Source organism: Podarcis vaucheri (genome assembly GCF_965113315.1).
Source record: "Podarcis vaucheri genome assembly, chromosome: 3".
Classification (NCBI taxonomy): Eukaryota; Metazoa; Chordata; class Lepidosauria; order Squamata; family Lacertidae; genus Podarcis; species Podarcis vaucheri.
Genome location: NC_138761.1, coordinates 120,288,965 through 120,306,229, shown reverse-complemented (window position 1 = coordinate 120,306,229; position 17,265 = coordinate 120,288,965). Strand labels below are relative to the sequence as shown.

General features: G+C 45.2%; 1 protein-coding gene and 1 long non-coding RNA gene across 2 annotated transcripts in view; one reads left to right on the top strand and one right to left on the bottom strand.

Annotated features, from left to right (window-relative positions):
* Positions 1–295: 295 nt before the first annotated feature.
* On the top strand, positions 296–4,663 carry LOC309528842. Its single transcript, XR_014217902.1, has 2 exons — positions 296–4,085; positions 4,420–4,663. It is a non-coding gene; the product is annotated as an uncharacterized lncRNA (long non-coding RNA).
* COG6 (component of oligomeric golgi complex 6) overlaps positions 4,440–17,265 on the bottom strand; it is a 30,599-nt gene continuing 17,773 nt past the window's right edge. The window contains exons 13-19 of the mRNA XM_082216381.1: positions 15,880–15,997; positions 14,846–14,977; positions 13,679–13,846; positions 8,925–9,032; positions 7,622–7,675; positions 6,026–6,105; positions 4,440–5,130 (exon numbers count right to left, since the gene is read on the bottom strand). Of these exons, the coding sequence (XP_082072507.1) occupies positions 4,983–5,130; positions 6,026–6,105; positions 7,622–7,675; positions 8,925–9,032; positions 13,679–13,846; positions 14,846–14,977; positions 15,880–15,997 (808 nt within the window). The 3' untranslated portion in view covers positions 4,440–4,982. The remainder of the gene's footprint in view (positions 5,131–6,025; positions 6,106–7,621; positions 7,676–8,924; positions 9,033–13,678; positions 13,847–14,845; positions 14,978–15,879; positions 15,998–17,265) is intronic.

Below are 17,265 nucleotides of genomic sequence, written 5' to 3'. Positions count from 1 at the left end.
TCTCCTTTCCCCTCCTCCCCCACAACAGACACTCTGTGAGGTGAGTGGGGCTGAAAGACTTCAAAGGAGTGTGACTGGCCCAAGGTCACCCAGCAGCTGCATGTGGAGGAGCGGAGACGCGAACCTGGTTCCCCAGATTACGAGTCCACCGCTCTTAACCACTACACCACACTTAAGCCAATAGTCTCGGCTGGCTCCAAGATTCTCCTGCCAACCTAGCAGCTCAAAAGCACGTCAAAGTGCAAGCAGATAAATAGGTACCGCTCCGGCGGGAAGGTAATCGGCGTTTCCGTGCGCTGCTCTGGTTCGCCACAAGCGGCTTGGTCATGCTGGCCACATGACCTGGAAGCTGTACGCCGGTTCCCTCGTCCAATAAAGCGAGATGAGCGCCGCAACCCCGGAGTCGGCCACGACTGGACCTAATGGTCAGGGGTCCCTTTACCTTTTAGCTCCAAGATTAATTGCCCAATCCGCAATGCCTGGGTTGGGTGATGGCCTGAAGCATCTTTCTCTGACTTCAATCTCCTGAGTGGGCTACCATTTTTTACCTGGCAACTTAAAGCCATGCATCTGGTCATTTTAAGATTTGTTACCTGGTCATCATAGGCTGCCTAGAAGCTTCAACCAGAGCAACAGTGAGGTTCTTTGTCTCCTAAAAGGAGAGGGATGCTGAGGGCATGTTACACAAGTGCTCCTGTTGCATTTCTTATCCAATTCAAGGCTCTGTTGTTGATCTTCTAAAGCCCTAAAGCAGTCTAGACGCTTTCGGGACCATTCCCTAGGCTCCTTCACAATCCCAGGGTGATCGAAGCTGCCCCTGTAACGATTCCATGTTCAAACAGCTAAAATGCACCGAGAAGTATCTTCTGTTTATGGAACACCCACTTCCAGGAAAACTGGCTGCTTTCCAGGCCAGAGCATATTTCAGAAGCTTATCTCTTTGTGCTGGCTTGTGTGGGTCAGGGATAAGCTGATGACAGGTTAGTGAATTTTCATGTAATTTCAGTGCCCGAAAACTGATTTTGTTTATATTGTTCGCAGGTTTAAATGCTTTTTCCATTCGCCAGCCCCAGCCTTCTAGGATGGCATTAAAATAAACAAATTAAATGGATGAAAAATGCCGAGGTCTTTATTTGAACTCCTATTATCCATGCAAGCTGACGTAACCATTGACTTCCTGAACTATATGGGAACGGTATCTAGCAGTGTACATCTACCGGAAAAGAACCCTAGCCTGCTCTCAGGAAAGCTAATAGGCTTTGGCTCTTCATTTTGTTGCTGGATGTTTATAGCCGTATGTTGACTGCATTTTCCTTCCCCTAATGGACAGAATAAGCCCCTATTGAAACTCAAAGAGCAGGAGTGGAACAGAAGAGTCAAAAGCAACCATGCAGCTCTTAATTTCCGACTTACCTTTAAAAGCATTTGTTCTTTAGCTATTAATTAAGGTATCCAAAGATTTATTTTGTCCAGGGCTTATATTTTCAGGTCTTCCATTTATACCATTTATTTAGTCTAATTGAAGTTTAATTGAAATTTCCTCTTAGTACAAGATGGGAGAGGGGAGAGCGGCATACGATTCTTCATGCTGAGGTCAAAAATAATGAGTGTGTCGTTTGTTTTCAAGGGTAGTCGTGTTGTGAAGTCAAAGTCTAAAGCAAAGTACATTGATTTACAGGAAATTGCTCACTTCCATATATGCTAGTCATTTACAAATGTATTGAGAGGGCCCCTCGAACGCTGATAAGCTTTGCACTAGTAGTGCCAAATCTGCTTCCAATAACGTCAGTGCCTCTTTAGAAATTTTTTATGCCCACTGCTGGTATTCAAAGTTCAGAAAAACATTTTATTTACAACATCCTACAGCGGACAAAGGCAAAACCTCCACTGTTCCAACAGCTGGGAGGCTCTGTAAAGAAACACATCTAAGCCAAAGAAAGTGGGGAAAACATTCCTTATTTCCCCTGAAGCCTATTATTAATTTTATCGTCATCGTTATTATCATCCCCCTGACCTCCCCAGATTAAAAGCTATTCATTGGCTTACGAAAGTGAAGCTGATCAGGTCTACGGCACTGATGCTAAATTAAACTGGTACTCTGTGCACTGCAAAATGAGTGGAAAGATCAAATGAATTAGCAGTTGTGGTGACAGTACCCAAATGGTGCATTGATGCCAGTTGGGTGACACTATTAACATAAAACAGTGTCCACATAACCCCACAGTTGTGTTTTGATGGTGGAAATGCACCCTGTTCCTTGTGAGCTAATCCTGGGAGCAGTAAGAGCTAAGGGAGTTCACCCCAATCGAAAATAATTTTTTAAAAATTGGAATGGATTCCATGAAGCAGCACATGTTCATATCCCTTTCGGAACAAATCTTTGGAACCAACCAGCTCTAGGTGTACCAGCAACAAGTGGGAGAAATTACCGTATTTTTTGCACCATAACACTCACTTTTTCCCTCCTAGAAAGTAAGGAGAAATGTCTGTGCGTGTTATGGAGCGAATGCCTGCAGGTGGCGGGGGGGATCTGCTGCAGTCGTGAGCAGAGGATCCATGGTTCCCCTTCCTTCCCTCCTCCGTGGTTACAAAGCATGGATCTACATGGATCCTCAGGATTTTTCCATTGGGCTACTCCAAACTCACTGTCAGATCACATGGCTGTGGCCACAGCATGAACCACAAAAATCATATATCCACTATTTCGTTTAGAATATTTTTTTTCTTGTTTTCCTCCTCTAAAAACTACGTGTGTGTTATGGTCTGGTGCGTGTTATAGAGCGAAAAATACGGTGTAATTTTTACTTTTAAGTAGCATTACTTATTAATGTGAATTTTCTGACATTCTAAATTTTGTAGCTACCCATGTGTGTTTTCCCACAGGTACCTAAACTAGCACTTACCAGGTTACCTTCCTAAGATTTTTTATAGTTTTTCCAGACATATTAGACACACAGTTATGTGTTTTATTTACTTTAATCATTGATCCGGTGCATGAAACATTTGTTAGTTCATTTGATCAGATTTAAAGACAATTGGAAGTACCCAACCCATAAATTAAATTAAAATACCGACTGCAGATTTCTCTGTGTTCAACAACCCTAGAAACGTAATTGATATTGACAGTACAATTCTATGCATGAAGCAAGCCCCAATGAGTTCAACGGGAACATACCCCCAGGTAATTGTGTACAGGACTGCAACTAGGGCTATCTTTCATCTTTAGCAGATGAGGCGCCTGGGTACAAATAGCCACCCAGCGCCCGAAATTACCGCAGATAGGGGGGGCGAAGCTGCGCACTGCCGGCCATGGGGGGGCCACAATTCTCCCCCATGCCTCTGCAAGAGAGCAATCCCCACAGAGGCTTGGGAGGGAAACTGCGTGCCTGCCAGCCATATAGTTGGCAGGGCGCAGCTTCCATCCTAAGCCTCTGCAGGGATTGCTCTCCTCCCGCTGAGGCTTGGGAGGCAAGTTGCATGCCTGCCAGCCATATGGTTGACGGGGCGCAGCTGGGGTGCAGGGAAAGGGGAAGCCGCCGGCAAAGCTGCTCAGCTCCCCCACTGACTGGGGTGCCCCTGAGAGGCCGCCGCCCTGGCGCAACGCACCACTAAGCCCCATGGGAAAGACGGCTCTGACTACAACCAAGAGGATCAAGAGTCATTATTGCAAGGGGTTGGACCAGATTACTCTTGGGGTCCCTTCCAACTCTACAAATCTATGATTCTATAAAATGATCAATGAAAGACCCTCAGGGGAATGGTGTTGCTGTTTTTATTCACTTTTTCCAATCAGTACAAACACCAAACTAAAAAGACACGTACCCTCAGGGGAATGGTATTTACCAGGCAGGTTAAGTTTCAGGTTTCTTAAAGTCAGGTTTGTATACACACTTTCCTGATTCTCCACGATGCAATAGTCACCAATGTGGATATCATGAGGTGTCACAGACCAATGTGGATCTGATGGAGTACGGCTTGCTTACATTATTAACAGTGCAGTGAGTTCCACTGCGTTCAACAGGACTTACTCCCAGGCAACCATCAACTGGGTAATGGATACATGGCAAAAACTTAATAGTACAGTGGTGCCCCGCAAGACGAATGCCTCGCAAGACGGAAAACTCACTAGACGAAAGAGTTTTCTGTTTTGGAGGTGCTTTGCAAAACGAATCTCCTATGGGCTTGCTTCGCAAGACGAAAATGTCTTGTGAGTTCCTGCGGGGTTCCCCCCCCTTTTTCTAAGCCGCTAAGCCGCTTATCAGCTGATCCGATAAGCCGATAAAAGCCGCCAATAGTGCTAATAGCGCTAATCCATCAATGGGCTTGCTTCGCAAGACGAAAAAACCGCTAGACGAAGAGAATCATAGAACAGATTCTTTTCGTCTTGCGAGGCACCACTGTATTTGAGGTAGTATTTAGCCAGTGATAGAAATTACATCTTCAAAGATTAGACTTATGCTTTTATTTTTGCTAAGAGTATCCATGACAGAAAGCAACGCATCGAAGCACCCACACATTCGTCCCTTATCCAATCCAAAACGTCTCCCTTTGTTCGCAACGCTGGTATCTCTTCCTCCAAACTGTTAGCGGAAGAATGGTGGAACAAAACCCAATATTGTCTAAGTCACTAGAACTTGGAAGCTTTTTGGGTGTACAGAATTTATCATTAAAAAAAAATAACGAGGATTTTCTTTCTTTCCCAAAGAAGCCCATTTCATGTTTATAACAACATGAAAATAATTCAGTATCTTGCCTCTGTCTACCATTATGTCTACAATACTGCACATAATAAGGCAGCAGAAATCCCATTCAAGTCAATGGGATCTCATCAGACTAACTTTGTACACAGCTGTAGCCCAAGCATACATCCACCCAAACGTCCACCAAGATTTCAAGAACAGAAAGAAATAGCCATTGCCTATCTTGTACTTGCATGAAAATATTCTGACCTTAAACAGTGAGAAACTTCATTTTGGCTAAGGTTAGGAGAGAAGTGCTTGAACCTGATGAGGAGATCTGGGCAATATTGTTTCTGGATCTTTATAGCCATTGTCTGGATTCATTACAGCTGAATATACTTCGCTATAGGCTCTGCAGACTAGTTCCGTGGACAGTTTTATTATCTGCTGTCTAAAACAAAACAAAAACACAGTGTTGAGAACAAAATATCTCTTTGCATACTTCTGCACCTTTGCAGAAATTAGTACAGTCAAACCTCGGATCCCGAACGCCTCCATTTCGGAACGTTTTGGCTCCCGAATGCCGCAAACCCGGAAGTAAGTGTTCCGGTTTTTGAATGTTTTTTGGAAGCTGAACGTCTGATGTGCAGGAAGCTCCTGCAACCAATTGCAAGCCGTGCCTCGTTGTCAAACATTAAAACATTAAAATGCAGCCTCATAATAGGAGAAAGGAAAAAAAGAATGAAGGAGAGGGAATCAAATTGATTCTAAGCCAAAGGCCAGGCGGAATAACTCTGTCTTACAGGCCCTGCGGAAAGAAATCAGATCCTGCAGGGCCCTGGTCTCATGAGGCAGAGTGTTCCACCAGGCTGGAGCCAGTGTCGAAAAAGCCCTGGCTCTGGTTGAGGCTAATCTAACTTCTTTAAGGCCCAGGACCTCTAGGGTGTTGCTATTTATGGACCTTAAGGTCCTCCGTGGGGCATACCAGGAGAGGCGGTCCTGTAGGTACGAGGGTCCTAGGCCTTGAAGGGCCTTAAAGGTCAAAAGCAGCACCTTAAATCTGACCCTGTACTCCACCGGGAGCCAGTGCAGCTGGAAAAGCACTGGGTGAATGTGCTCCCATGGCAGGGACCCCGTGAGGAGCCTCGCTGCAGCATTCTGCACCCGCTGGAGTTTCTGGGACAGCTTCAAGGGCAGCCCCGCGTAGAGCGAATTACAGTAGTCAAGCCTGGAGGTGACCTTCGCATGGATCACTGTGGCCTTGTCGGGGCGGGAAAGGTAAGGGACCAACTGATTTGGATCAGAAACTACAACCAAAGAATCAAATCCAAAGCCAAAACGCTTACTTCACGGTAGCACTTAGGAGAAAGTTTATCTGTGGCATTAGCAGTCCATCGGGAGCCGACAAATAACGATCAAACTGGACCTAACGCAAACAGAAGAAGGACAGGCATTAGGCACTAAGCATCTCACCCAATTTTTCTGGAATCAAGAGAGAAGCTTCATGGTGGAACTAATGGCTGTGACTGGGGTGGTTGACCTTCTCCTCCCTGCCTGCTGTGAGCCTTATGAAAACCAGACCCCACCACACACCTTTATTTATAAGGGCTGGGGGAAGCCCTGATGTGTTTCAGAGTGATGCGTTGAGCTCCGTGTCTAAATTTGGCACCGAAAGAGCAGGGAAGCAAAGAGGATGGGACTATGGGCAGCTGGAGACGGCGACCTGCTCCACTTTATTTCCATCTATGATGGAGGTCTGAGTTTGAGGGCTGTTCATGCACAAGAGGATGGGAAGCAGGATTGTGCATCCTAGCTTGTCCTCCCTGTCAGGAGCCCCTCTTCCTTGTGTCCTTAACCCTGCTCCTTAACCCTAACTCTTAATGCCTGTGTGTGCAAGTCTATTGTCTATTTCAGGCTTCCTCAACCTCGGCCCTCCAGATGTTTTGAGACTACAATTCTCATCATCCCTGACCACTGGTTCTGCTATCTAGGAATCATTTTTTGCCTACGACATCTGGAGGGCTGAGGTTGAGGAAGCCTGATCTATTTCAGCTGTTCAAATTAAACCAATGCCACTGTTATCAATTACTAGAAACAACTTTTGGACATATTTCAAAATGATACAACAGAACCTTACACCAGAATAGAATTTGCTGAGCACCGTATTTTTTGCTCTATAAGACTCACTTTTTCCCTCCTAAAAAGTAAGGGGGAATGTGTGTGCGTCTTATGGAGTGAATGCAGGCTGCGCAGCTATCCCAGAAGCCAGAACAGCAAGAGGGATCGCTGTGCAACGGATCCCTCTTGTTGTTCTGGCTTCTGAGATTCAGAATTTTTTTTTTCTTGTTTTCCTCCTCCAAAAACTAGGTGCGTATTGTGGTCTGGTGCGTCTTATAGAGCAAAAAATACGGTATCTTTCTTACATGGCCTTACATAAGATATACATAAGATACCACTGAATATGCTCGCTTTAGTCAAAGCAATTTTCTGTGCTAAGGGTTTGTGTCAAAAAGACCACACAAATAAACAGCCAACATTCTTTTCGGTTATCTGCATCAACGTGGTGTCTCATTAAAACTTTATGGGATAGTTTAATTTTCACGCAATGTTGCTGTGTATCAGGCCTCTTAGCACAACGAAAATATTGTTCTGAAAAACATCAAAATAAAACCGAAGCGAATGCACAATTTGGCTCAACTTTTGCAAAAAAATAATAAGGAGGGCATACTTCAAGGTTCATTCACAGCCCCATATATTGATTTGGAGTGGAACAGCTAGAAGAGAGGCAAGTCTAACTGAGCCAAAGCACATGTCATTGGAAAAAAGGGTACATTGCTTCCTTGTTTACCCCCGCCTCCTCTTGCCCTGGTTTCTATTTGATAATTACTTCCCCCCACCTAAAAAAAATAAATACAGCTACAAATTAAATTCCAGTATCTTACCATTGCAGCTTTTAATGACATGGAATCCATACTGGGTACATTTGCCAAGGGACCCTAAAAACACAGCAATGATAAGCAAATAAATAAATACTTAACCATCACTGTTAAGGAGTGCCATTGCTTTGTGTATCTCAAAAAGAAGGCACTTCTGTGCCACACAGCAAGCCCCTTTTGAAACTGAGGGGGCTTTCAATAGTAGCTTTTCTGCTGTTCAAAGGGCTGGGGGAGGAAAATGATGCCCAAAGGCCCAAAGTAGCACTTTGGTTCTCATCCAGATACAGTAAATGTATATTTGCAATTCAACATATTTCCTCAGTTGATCAGAGTACCCATGTGATGTATCTTGATTTTGTGTGCATGAGTGTGCAGGATTACATACAAACATTAGACACCATCTCTCTCCCTAAAAATTAAGCATGAGAATATTCTTGAGAATATTTCCTACTAGAAAATTCTCCGGAGAATTCTCTCCACAAATTGTAAATTCTAATGTAAGAACCAGTTTGACAACCCACATTTAAAAAATCTAGTAAATAATAAGTCAAGCTGTAATACTGTCAATGTAAGTAATGAATAATGGTTTTTTTTGATCCAGTTACATTACTGGGCATTGTGTCATTCACTATTGGCAGTTCTGAAATGTGAGCTACTGAAAACTTTTTTTTTAAGTTTAAAAATGCTATTCATTTAATTTGATGAACATTTGAGTTTGTATGTATTTGAACTATATGTAATAGCCTTTTTTTCTATTTTGGTGTGACCTTATTCTCATTGTAGATATGCTTATTAAAGAACGTACTCATGTAGCGGACCTGAGGTTGTTTTTATGTTCCTTTAAAAGCCACATTTCACACATACACCACATAATTAGAATTCAAAGTTGATGGTAAATATTTGGTTAGTGGCAGGCTTAGTGATTAACGTGAGTCATTCACGTTGAATTTTCAATTTCAAGTTTGGTGCAAAAAATCAAAGATGTGAATTCACTGCATTGCCCCATTGAATAAAAGTATCTGTACAGTTTTTGGTAGCCATCTGAACAGGTTTACCCATGAATAAACATGTATATTAACTAATTATATCATTTCCAATGCATTAAAAGGAATATTCTATTTTAAATGAAAATTCTCTAATATTCTCATTAATCGAGAATATTCTCCAAAAGATTTTTGTCGAGGATTTAACATCACTACCCTTGACACATAAATCAGATTACATCTTAACTGCACCACAACAGTTTTAGTTACTCACAGTTTGGAACAGAAGTGGTCTATACGCATTTCTCCCCAAAATTATTGCTTACCTGCTCTGGTTTGTGCTGCTGTACAATGTTATAGATGTAACTCAGGCCCACTCTATTCAATACATAGGATGCTTGCTCATTTATAAGGGTATCCAAGTGCGCTTCAATCTAAAAGACGGAAGGAAGACATTTCTTACTTATCGGAATGGTAACTGAAGAAACAGCTTGTCGGCGAAAGCAATTCGGAAGAAAAGTCACTGAATGCAATGGAAGCATTTTGACCATGTTACGAAATTAAGTGCATTCAAAGCACATTACATATGGGCCAATAATAATAATAACATAACCCTTGGGTTATGTTACCTTCAGATAACGTAACTTTCGGGTTGTGAACGCGTCAAACCCGGAAGTGTGTATACTTCCGGGTTTCGCCGTGCCTGCATGCACAGAAGTGCTCTGTGTGCTTTGAACATGCGCAGAAGCACTCTGCGTGCTGCGCACAGAAGCGCTCTATCACGCCGCACACATGCGTAGAAGCGGGGCCTCGTGTTGCGGACTTTTCAGGGTACGTAAGGACTCCCGGAACGAATTAAGTTCGTATCCGGAGGGTCCACTGTAACTTGATCCACCATACTAAAGATTTGGAAGAAACAAAGGTTTCCCTCCATCTGCCCCTACACAGCAGATGAACCAGCTTTCATTGGCTGGTCTGAGTGGCTGCTGCCCATTGGGGAGTCAGAGCAGTGAATGCTCCAATGCATATTCACAACCAACAAGTGGATGGAAGCTACTGCTGGAGGAAAAATGGGGCGGGAAAAGAAAGAAGAAGAAGAAGAGTTTGGATTTGATATCCCGCTTTATCACTACCCGAAGGAGTCTCAAAGCGGCTCACAATCTCCTTTCCCTTCCTCCCCCACAACAAACACCCTGTGAGGTGAGTGGGGCTGAGAGACTTCAGAGAAGTGTGACTAGCCCAAGGTCACCCAGCAGCTGCATGTGGAGGAGTGGAGACATGAACCCGGTTCCCCAGATTACAAATCTACCGCTCTTAACCACTACACCACACTGGCTCTCAACCGCCAAAAGGTCCTGAATCTGAAACCAGCATAGTAAAGATGCATTGCCGCACATACCCGCCCTTCCAACCTGGTTAGTGCAAGTGGCAGGGCTGTGATGCTCCATTAAGTCCTGCCATTGCTGCCCAGGGGTTTGGACTGTCCCCAAGGCAAAAAGCCAAACAACACCCCTCCGACTCATGGTTCAGCTCTCCCGGACAAACCACAGGTTGTCAACCATATGGTAAAGCTTGGCTACAGCTCACGGTTTGTTTGGGAAGAGTCAAGCCATGAGCCCTGATCTGGATGAAAATCCAAACCAAACCATGGTTTAGGCTCAGTGTCACATGGTTTCAAAATGACCAGGGAGGAGTTAAAGAGGCTGCAATCTCCTCACATGGAGCCCATGCTTGTTGTGTTAAGCCATTGGTAGGCAAACTAAGGCCCAGGGGCTGGATCCGGCCCAACTGCCTTCTAAATCTGGTCCGTGGACGGTCTGGGAATCAGCGTGTTTTTACATGAGTAGAATGTGTCCTTTTATTTAAAATGCATCTCTGGGTTATTTGTGGGGCCTGCCTGGTGTTTTGACATGAGTAGAATGTGTGCTTTTTTAAAAAATGCATCTCTGGGTTATATGTGGGGAATAGGAATTCGTTCATTTCCCCCCTAAAAAATACAGTCTGGCCCCCCACAAGGTCTGAGGGACAGTGGACCAGCCCCCTGCTGAAAACGTTTGCTGACCCTTTCCCTCCCCTATATGGGCATAATCCACCTCCAGAACCATACATACCCATTTGATAATTTCAATCTGTTTTTGCATTTTAACTTTTCAAAGTACGATAACAAATATTTCTTGATTTTCTTGTTTTATCTTTTGTAAGCTGCTTTTGAGATTATTATTTTTTTACAATCAAGTGCTGTACGAAATAAATAAAAATAACCTCACTCAGATTTTGAACAGGAGTACCATCTCCCAAGGGACGCGGGTGGCGCTGTGGGTAAAAGCCTCAGTGCCTAGGGCTTGCCGATCGAATGGTCGGCGGTTCGAATCCCCGCGGCGGGGTGCGCTCCCGCTGCTCGGTCCCAGCGCCTGCCAACCTAGCAGTTCGAAAGCACCTCTGGGTGCAAGTAGATAAATAGGTACCGCTTACCAGCGGGAAGGTAAACGGCGTTCCGTTTGCTGCGCTGGCTCGCCAGATGCAGCTTTGTCACGCTGGCCACGTGACCCGGAAGTGTCTCCGGACAGCGCTGGCCCCCGGCCTATAGATGTGAGATGGGCGCACAAACCCCAGAGTCTGTCAAGACTGGCCCGCTCGGGCAGGGGTACCTTTACCTTTACCTACCATCTCCCAAAAAGGATGGAATTTGGGAACAGTCCTGAGACTAATCCATCCAATCCACTTTCACAATAAGGGTGCATTTGGATAACGACGTCTCACTTGGTTAATTCATCATAATATGCATTGCCCATCGAAACAAAGCGTATCAAGGCTCTAGGAGGGGCAGCTGCTATAAATAGGATTTGGGAAATTTAAATGCATGGAGAAGATAGTCTGGTGAACTCTGCATCTCAAGCATCACTTCTCAGCCCTGCACAATGATGCCTGATTGTACCTGTCTATCATTTTGCTAAGCTCCACTGGATCCCTGGCTCATCAGGACTTTATCAGAAAAACCTAGGAAATGCAAAAAATCAGCTAACCCTAACATTAAGAGGGAGGGCATTTAAAAATAAAGATTCTAACACAGAGGAAAAATATACGTAGTTTGTATGTGTTGTCTTTCCTTCATGTAAAGAAAAATAAGGAGCTTGTGTTGCAAGGCATGGGTGAAGCATTTACCTGCTTCACTACTGCTGTTTTGTCTTAGGTAAAGGTAAAGGGACCCCTGACCATTAGGTCCAGTCGTGGCCGACTCTGGGGTTGCAGCGCTCATCTCGCTTTATTGGCCGAGGGAGCCGGCATACAGCTTCCGGGTCATGTGGCCAGCATGACAAAGCCGCTTCTGGCGAACCAGAGCAGGGCACGGAAACACCGTTTTCCTTCCCACCAGAGCGGTACCTATTTATCTACTTGCACTTTGACGCGCTTTCAAACCGCTAGGTTGGCAGGAGCAGGGACCAAGCAACAGGAGCTCACGCCGTCGCAGGGATTCGAACTGCCAACTTTCCAATCGTCAAGCCCAAGGCTCAGTGGTTTAGACCACAGCGCCACCTGCGTCCCTCTGTTTTGTTGTAGCTTCCCGTAAATTACGTTTCTGTGGTTGTACACATCTGTATGTTGACTTTACATACAAAGCTGTGAAGATACACACATTTTGAGGAGCTTGTTTCACATTTACCGTATTTTTCCATCTATAAGACATTCCCAGGTATAAGACCCCCCTTATTTTTAGAGACTCAATTTTAAGAAAATGAGGGGATGGGCCAAAGTTGTTGAGCTTTTCCCCCCACCCCCGCGGGCAGGAAACGCTGCCTAGGTCAGGGGAAGTTGTGCTCCCCCCAGCCAGCCAGTTGGTGAGAGCGCAACTTCCTCCATGCTGCTGCGTGTGGGAAACAATCTAGGGAGTGTTTCCCGCTCGCTGCGGCATCAGGGGAAGTTGCCCTCCCGCCAACTGGCTGGCCGGCAAGCGCGCCGCTTCTCCCCCCCCCCATGCCACTATCTGTGTATTGGACAACCCCAGGTTTTTTTACATGATCTTTGAGTCAAAAAATCCTTATCTAATACAGTGGTACCTCGGGTTACATACGCTTCAGCTTACATACACTTCAGGTTACATACGCTTCAGGTTACAGACTCCGCTAACCCAGAAATATTACCTCGGGTTAAGAACTTTGCTTCAGGATGAGAACAGAAATTGCACGGCGGCAGCGGGAGGCCCCATTAACTAAAGTGGTGCTTCAGGTTAAGAACAGTTTCAGGTTAAGAACGGACCTCCAGAACGAATTAAGTTCTTAACCTGAGGTAAGAAATTTGAGAACCAAAAGTCTACCCACTAGTGATGCCTTCCGAGTTCATTCACTGAAAAAGACATAGGGCTAGACTATTTTCAGAGCCGTCCACTTTCTCAGGAAATCCACAAGTGCATATATTATTCTGCTACAATGTGGTATTCCCAGATCCTTGGGTCGTGAATCTGCTGCTTGTTGCAAGCTACAGTGTAAATAAACCATTTAGCTCCTGCGTGGGTTTTAATTAAGAGTGGGTTATAAATCATGCAAAAGAAACAAAGACATTACATCTTTCAAAGAGGGGCTCAGCTCTGTGGTACAGTGGTACCTTGGGTTAAGAACTTAATTCGTTCTGGAGGTCCGTTCTTTTTCTGGGTTAGCGGAGTCTGTAACCTGAAGCATATGTAACCCGAGGTACCACTGTATTTATTTACATAATACAGCAAACTTCTTCCTGTGTTTTCAGTACTTACTGGCAGTGGCAGCAAAGGTTAGATGGTTGAAACTACAGTGGTACCTCAGGTTACAGACGCTTCAGGTTACAGACTCTGCTAACCCAGAAATAGTACCTCGGGTTAAGAACTTTGCTTCAGGATGAAAACAGAAATCGTGCTCCGGCGGTGCAGCGGCAGCAGGAGGCCCCATTAGCTAAAGTGGTGCTTCGGGTTAAGAACAGTTTCAGGTTAAGAACAGACCTCCAGAACGAATTAAGTTCTTAACCTGACGTACCACTGTACACAGAAACATACGGCATTCCCTGTTAATGTTTAATAGCAAAGAAAACATCGGGAGGTTGACTGGACGTTTACCTGGTACTGTAACATTTCTAGCCGTTTATCTGTGAATTCAAACAGAGCCAGTGTTGTCTTCATCATATGAAGCGAATTCACCATGAAAGTTGCCATGTCAGCAGACCCCAAGTTACTGGCAGACACAGTACACATCTGCAACAGGGGATCCAGCACGCAAGAGAGAACCTAACGGGAAGAAGAGCGTGCAAAAAATGCTGTAACTGGTGAGAATTCTTGTCCATTCCCCTTTCTCTACATCTCCCAAAGCGGAGGAATGAGGCTGAAACCGGGGGAAGAGCATTTGCCTCCGAAAGGAGCTTCAGGTGCTACAAAGAAGCATTGCCAGCCACTTGCGCTGTCTACTGCACAGTCAGCTGGCTTGTTAAAAGTCTGAAAAGGATGTTGCACAGGGAAGTTGCGCAAGTCATTGCCAGCCCAGTGCAGACGCAACAGCTTAGGCAATTGGTGGTGCTTGCTTATGATGTCCAAACCTTGCTCTGAGAAAAAGGCAGGTTCGAATTACAAGGAGGCTGGACATTTAAATAAAAACGTTCCAACAGCTTCCTATCAGGAGCAGCACAGCAAAAGAGCCAGATCCCTCTCTTGGAGGTTTTCAATGCAACGCACAACAAGCAACTGCCTGAGGTGTCTAGCGTAGTGGACATCCAAGCTCAGGATCACGTCACAGGGCCACAGAATAAAGCTGAGACTGGCATCACTGTTGTTTAAACAGAAGAGAAACAGCGAAGAGGCTTGAGGTCAAGGGATAGCTAGCAAGGAGCAGAAACCTGCTCTGCCCTGTGCAAAAACAGAGAATAATTGAGAGAGGAGGAATCTCCAGCACTCAACGAGGTGAGGTGGGGGCTAGGTCACATGATCTACCCAGGTGACATTGTTAGACATCTCTGCTGCCAAACATAAAACAATGTTTTCTCTTGCAGGAGAGCCCCAGACACAACTGCAGGAGCTGCTCACCACTGTCTATTCTTGATCCTGATCTACGCAAAATAATTCCACTTCTGCTATAATTAGAAACTGCCACGGATCGAGCAGCGTTTCTCCTCTTTTTCCATTGGGAAACCTAGCGTGGAATTTAATTGTCTGAATCACGGTTTCTGTCATCCCATCCCCCCAAAGCCCTTCCCTCAAGTTGCTGTGGCTCCTTGCAATTTCAACCAATTTTACCTGCCCAAAGTCAGCTTGGCGGGTATCCAAAGGAATGACGCAAGAGTCGTGCGATGCTAGAACCTCCCGCAGCAGAGCAAGGGTCTGAGTCAGCGCAGAGCTTGGGCCAAGATCTGCAGGTGGCAGTTCAACCTACAAAACAAATTACAACTTATTACTAAACTGAAAACTATGGAGAGACCTGCTCTGAATATTGGACCAGATACTGAGATATTGGATTCTTGTCTCATTACATATACTAAAGCTATTTTTGGTCATCTGCATACTAGCCCTTGCTTTTTCCTGTAGGACCAATGAAGTCGTTAACAGTCGTCAACAGGTTTACCATGCCCATTGAGTAAATCACCCATCTCCTACTACCCACAGAACTGGACAGAACTGAGAACTGAGGACAAAACTGAGACCACTGCTGTAAAAACCTTGCTGGATTTTCATAGTGACCACTGTGGATCAGCAATGGTGGTAACAGCAACTATGATCCCATAGCATAGCAGTGACAGACTACACCAGAATGTATGAGCTCTGAGTAGTAACAGTTAGAGAATAATAACTGGCAACCTTTTCTCTTTAGTGTCCCAGTGCAAATAAATGCAGTGTGAGTTTACTGATTTGTTGACCTGCTTTCATTTCAGGTAGGTGTTCCTTAGCAAAGTATACTAAGTTTGACACTCAGTGGCCTCGTTCCACTTCTTTTAGTGCAAAAGGCTTTAAGCGCCAGATTTGAGGTGGCACTGAAGTAAACGGCATTGGTCAGTGGGAGGGGGAAGGTGAAGAACGAGGAAGGGCAGAGAAGTCTGGTGAGCAGCATAGGCGAGACTTGGCGGCGAAGGGTGCTGATGGACCACGGAGTTTCACATGGTGCTAAGAAGGCAACGGTGCACAGATGAAATGCAAAAGCCAACAGCAAGGTTGGCGATCACTTCGATAGTACAGAACTTGGACTTCCAAGCTTGATACCTGCACAGGGGGTCCACTGAACCTACAACTGCAGAAGCAGGGAAGGGAGAGAGAGTTGACTAACCCCTGAAACAGACCTTATCCATCAGTTTGCTTGCATGAAGGCTCAAACTGTTGAAGAATATCTTTTTACTCAAGACATGCATCTCTTCCATTGTAGTTAACAGCATGGCTGCGGTGTTCCCCACAATATTACTGGAAATTGGGAGAGAGAAAGAGAGGCAGTAGGAAATTTCACGATAACCAAAGCAGACATATATCAAAGTCCAGCTATTTAGCCCAATAAAATGCTACAAAATGTTTTCTGAAAACGTAGCACCTAGTAACTAAAAGAAACCTATACAGTGGTAGTTCAGGTTAAGTACTTAATTCATTCCGGAGGTCTGTTCTTAACCTGAAACTGTTCTTAACCTGAAGCACCACTTTAGCTAATGGGGCCTCCTGCTGCCGCTGCACCGCCGGAGCACGATTTCTGTTTTCATCCTGAAGCAAAGTTCTTAACCTGAAGCACTATTTCTGGGTTAGCGGAGTCTGTAACCTGAAGCGTATGTAACCTGAAGTGTATGTAACCTGAAGTACCACTGTATATTGCCTGGTGCTTTTAGGTGTTCTCTAAAGGCAAGAGGAGACGCGGGTGGCGCTGTGGTCTAAACCACAGAGCCTAGGGCTTGCCGATCAGGTCGGCAGTTCAAATCCCTGTGACGGGGTGAGCTCCCGTTGCTCGGTCCCTGCTCCTGCCAACCTAGCAGTTCGAAAGCACGTCAAAGTGCAAGTAGATAAATAGGTACCACTCCGGCAGGAAGGTAAACGGCGTTTCTGTGCGCTGCTCTGGTTCGCCAGAAGCGGCTTAGTCATGCTGGCCACATGACCCGGAAGCTGTACGCCGGCTCCCTCGGCCAATAAAGCGAGATGAGCGCCGCAACCCCAGAGTTGGCCATGACTGGACCTAACAGTCAGGGGTCAGTTTACCTTTAAAGGCAAGAGGCCACCAAACTCTGAGGAGTGGGAAGCGTGCGGCCTTCCAAATGTTGTTGGATTAGTACTATCATCCCTGACCACTGGCTATGTTGCTTGGAGCTGAATGGAGATGCAATTTTACAACATATTGAGGGCCCGAGGCTTCCCATGGCTCTGCTAGATGCTGATATTATTGAGTTCCACAACTAATTTCCCTTATGTAGAACAGCTGGTTTAATGTCCTTTACAATGTGGAACATGTACTTGCTCTCATCAATGAATACATGGCTTTGAAGTAAAGTGAACTGACGTGATTCTAGTCTCCCTTTGGAAATTCTGCAGGAAAACTGGAAAACCAGGACAACTCCAAAGCTGAGTGTTTTGCAAAAGGATGCTTTTTCTAATGGCCAATTATGGTCCGACTAGTTGCCTCGGAAGCTCAGCATAATGGTACTATCATTGCTTGAAGAGGGCAGGAGTCCAGGGATGTAATTTTAAAGAAGGAG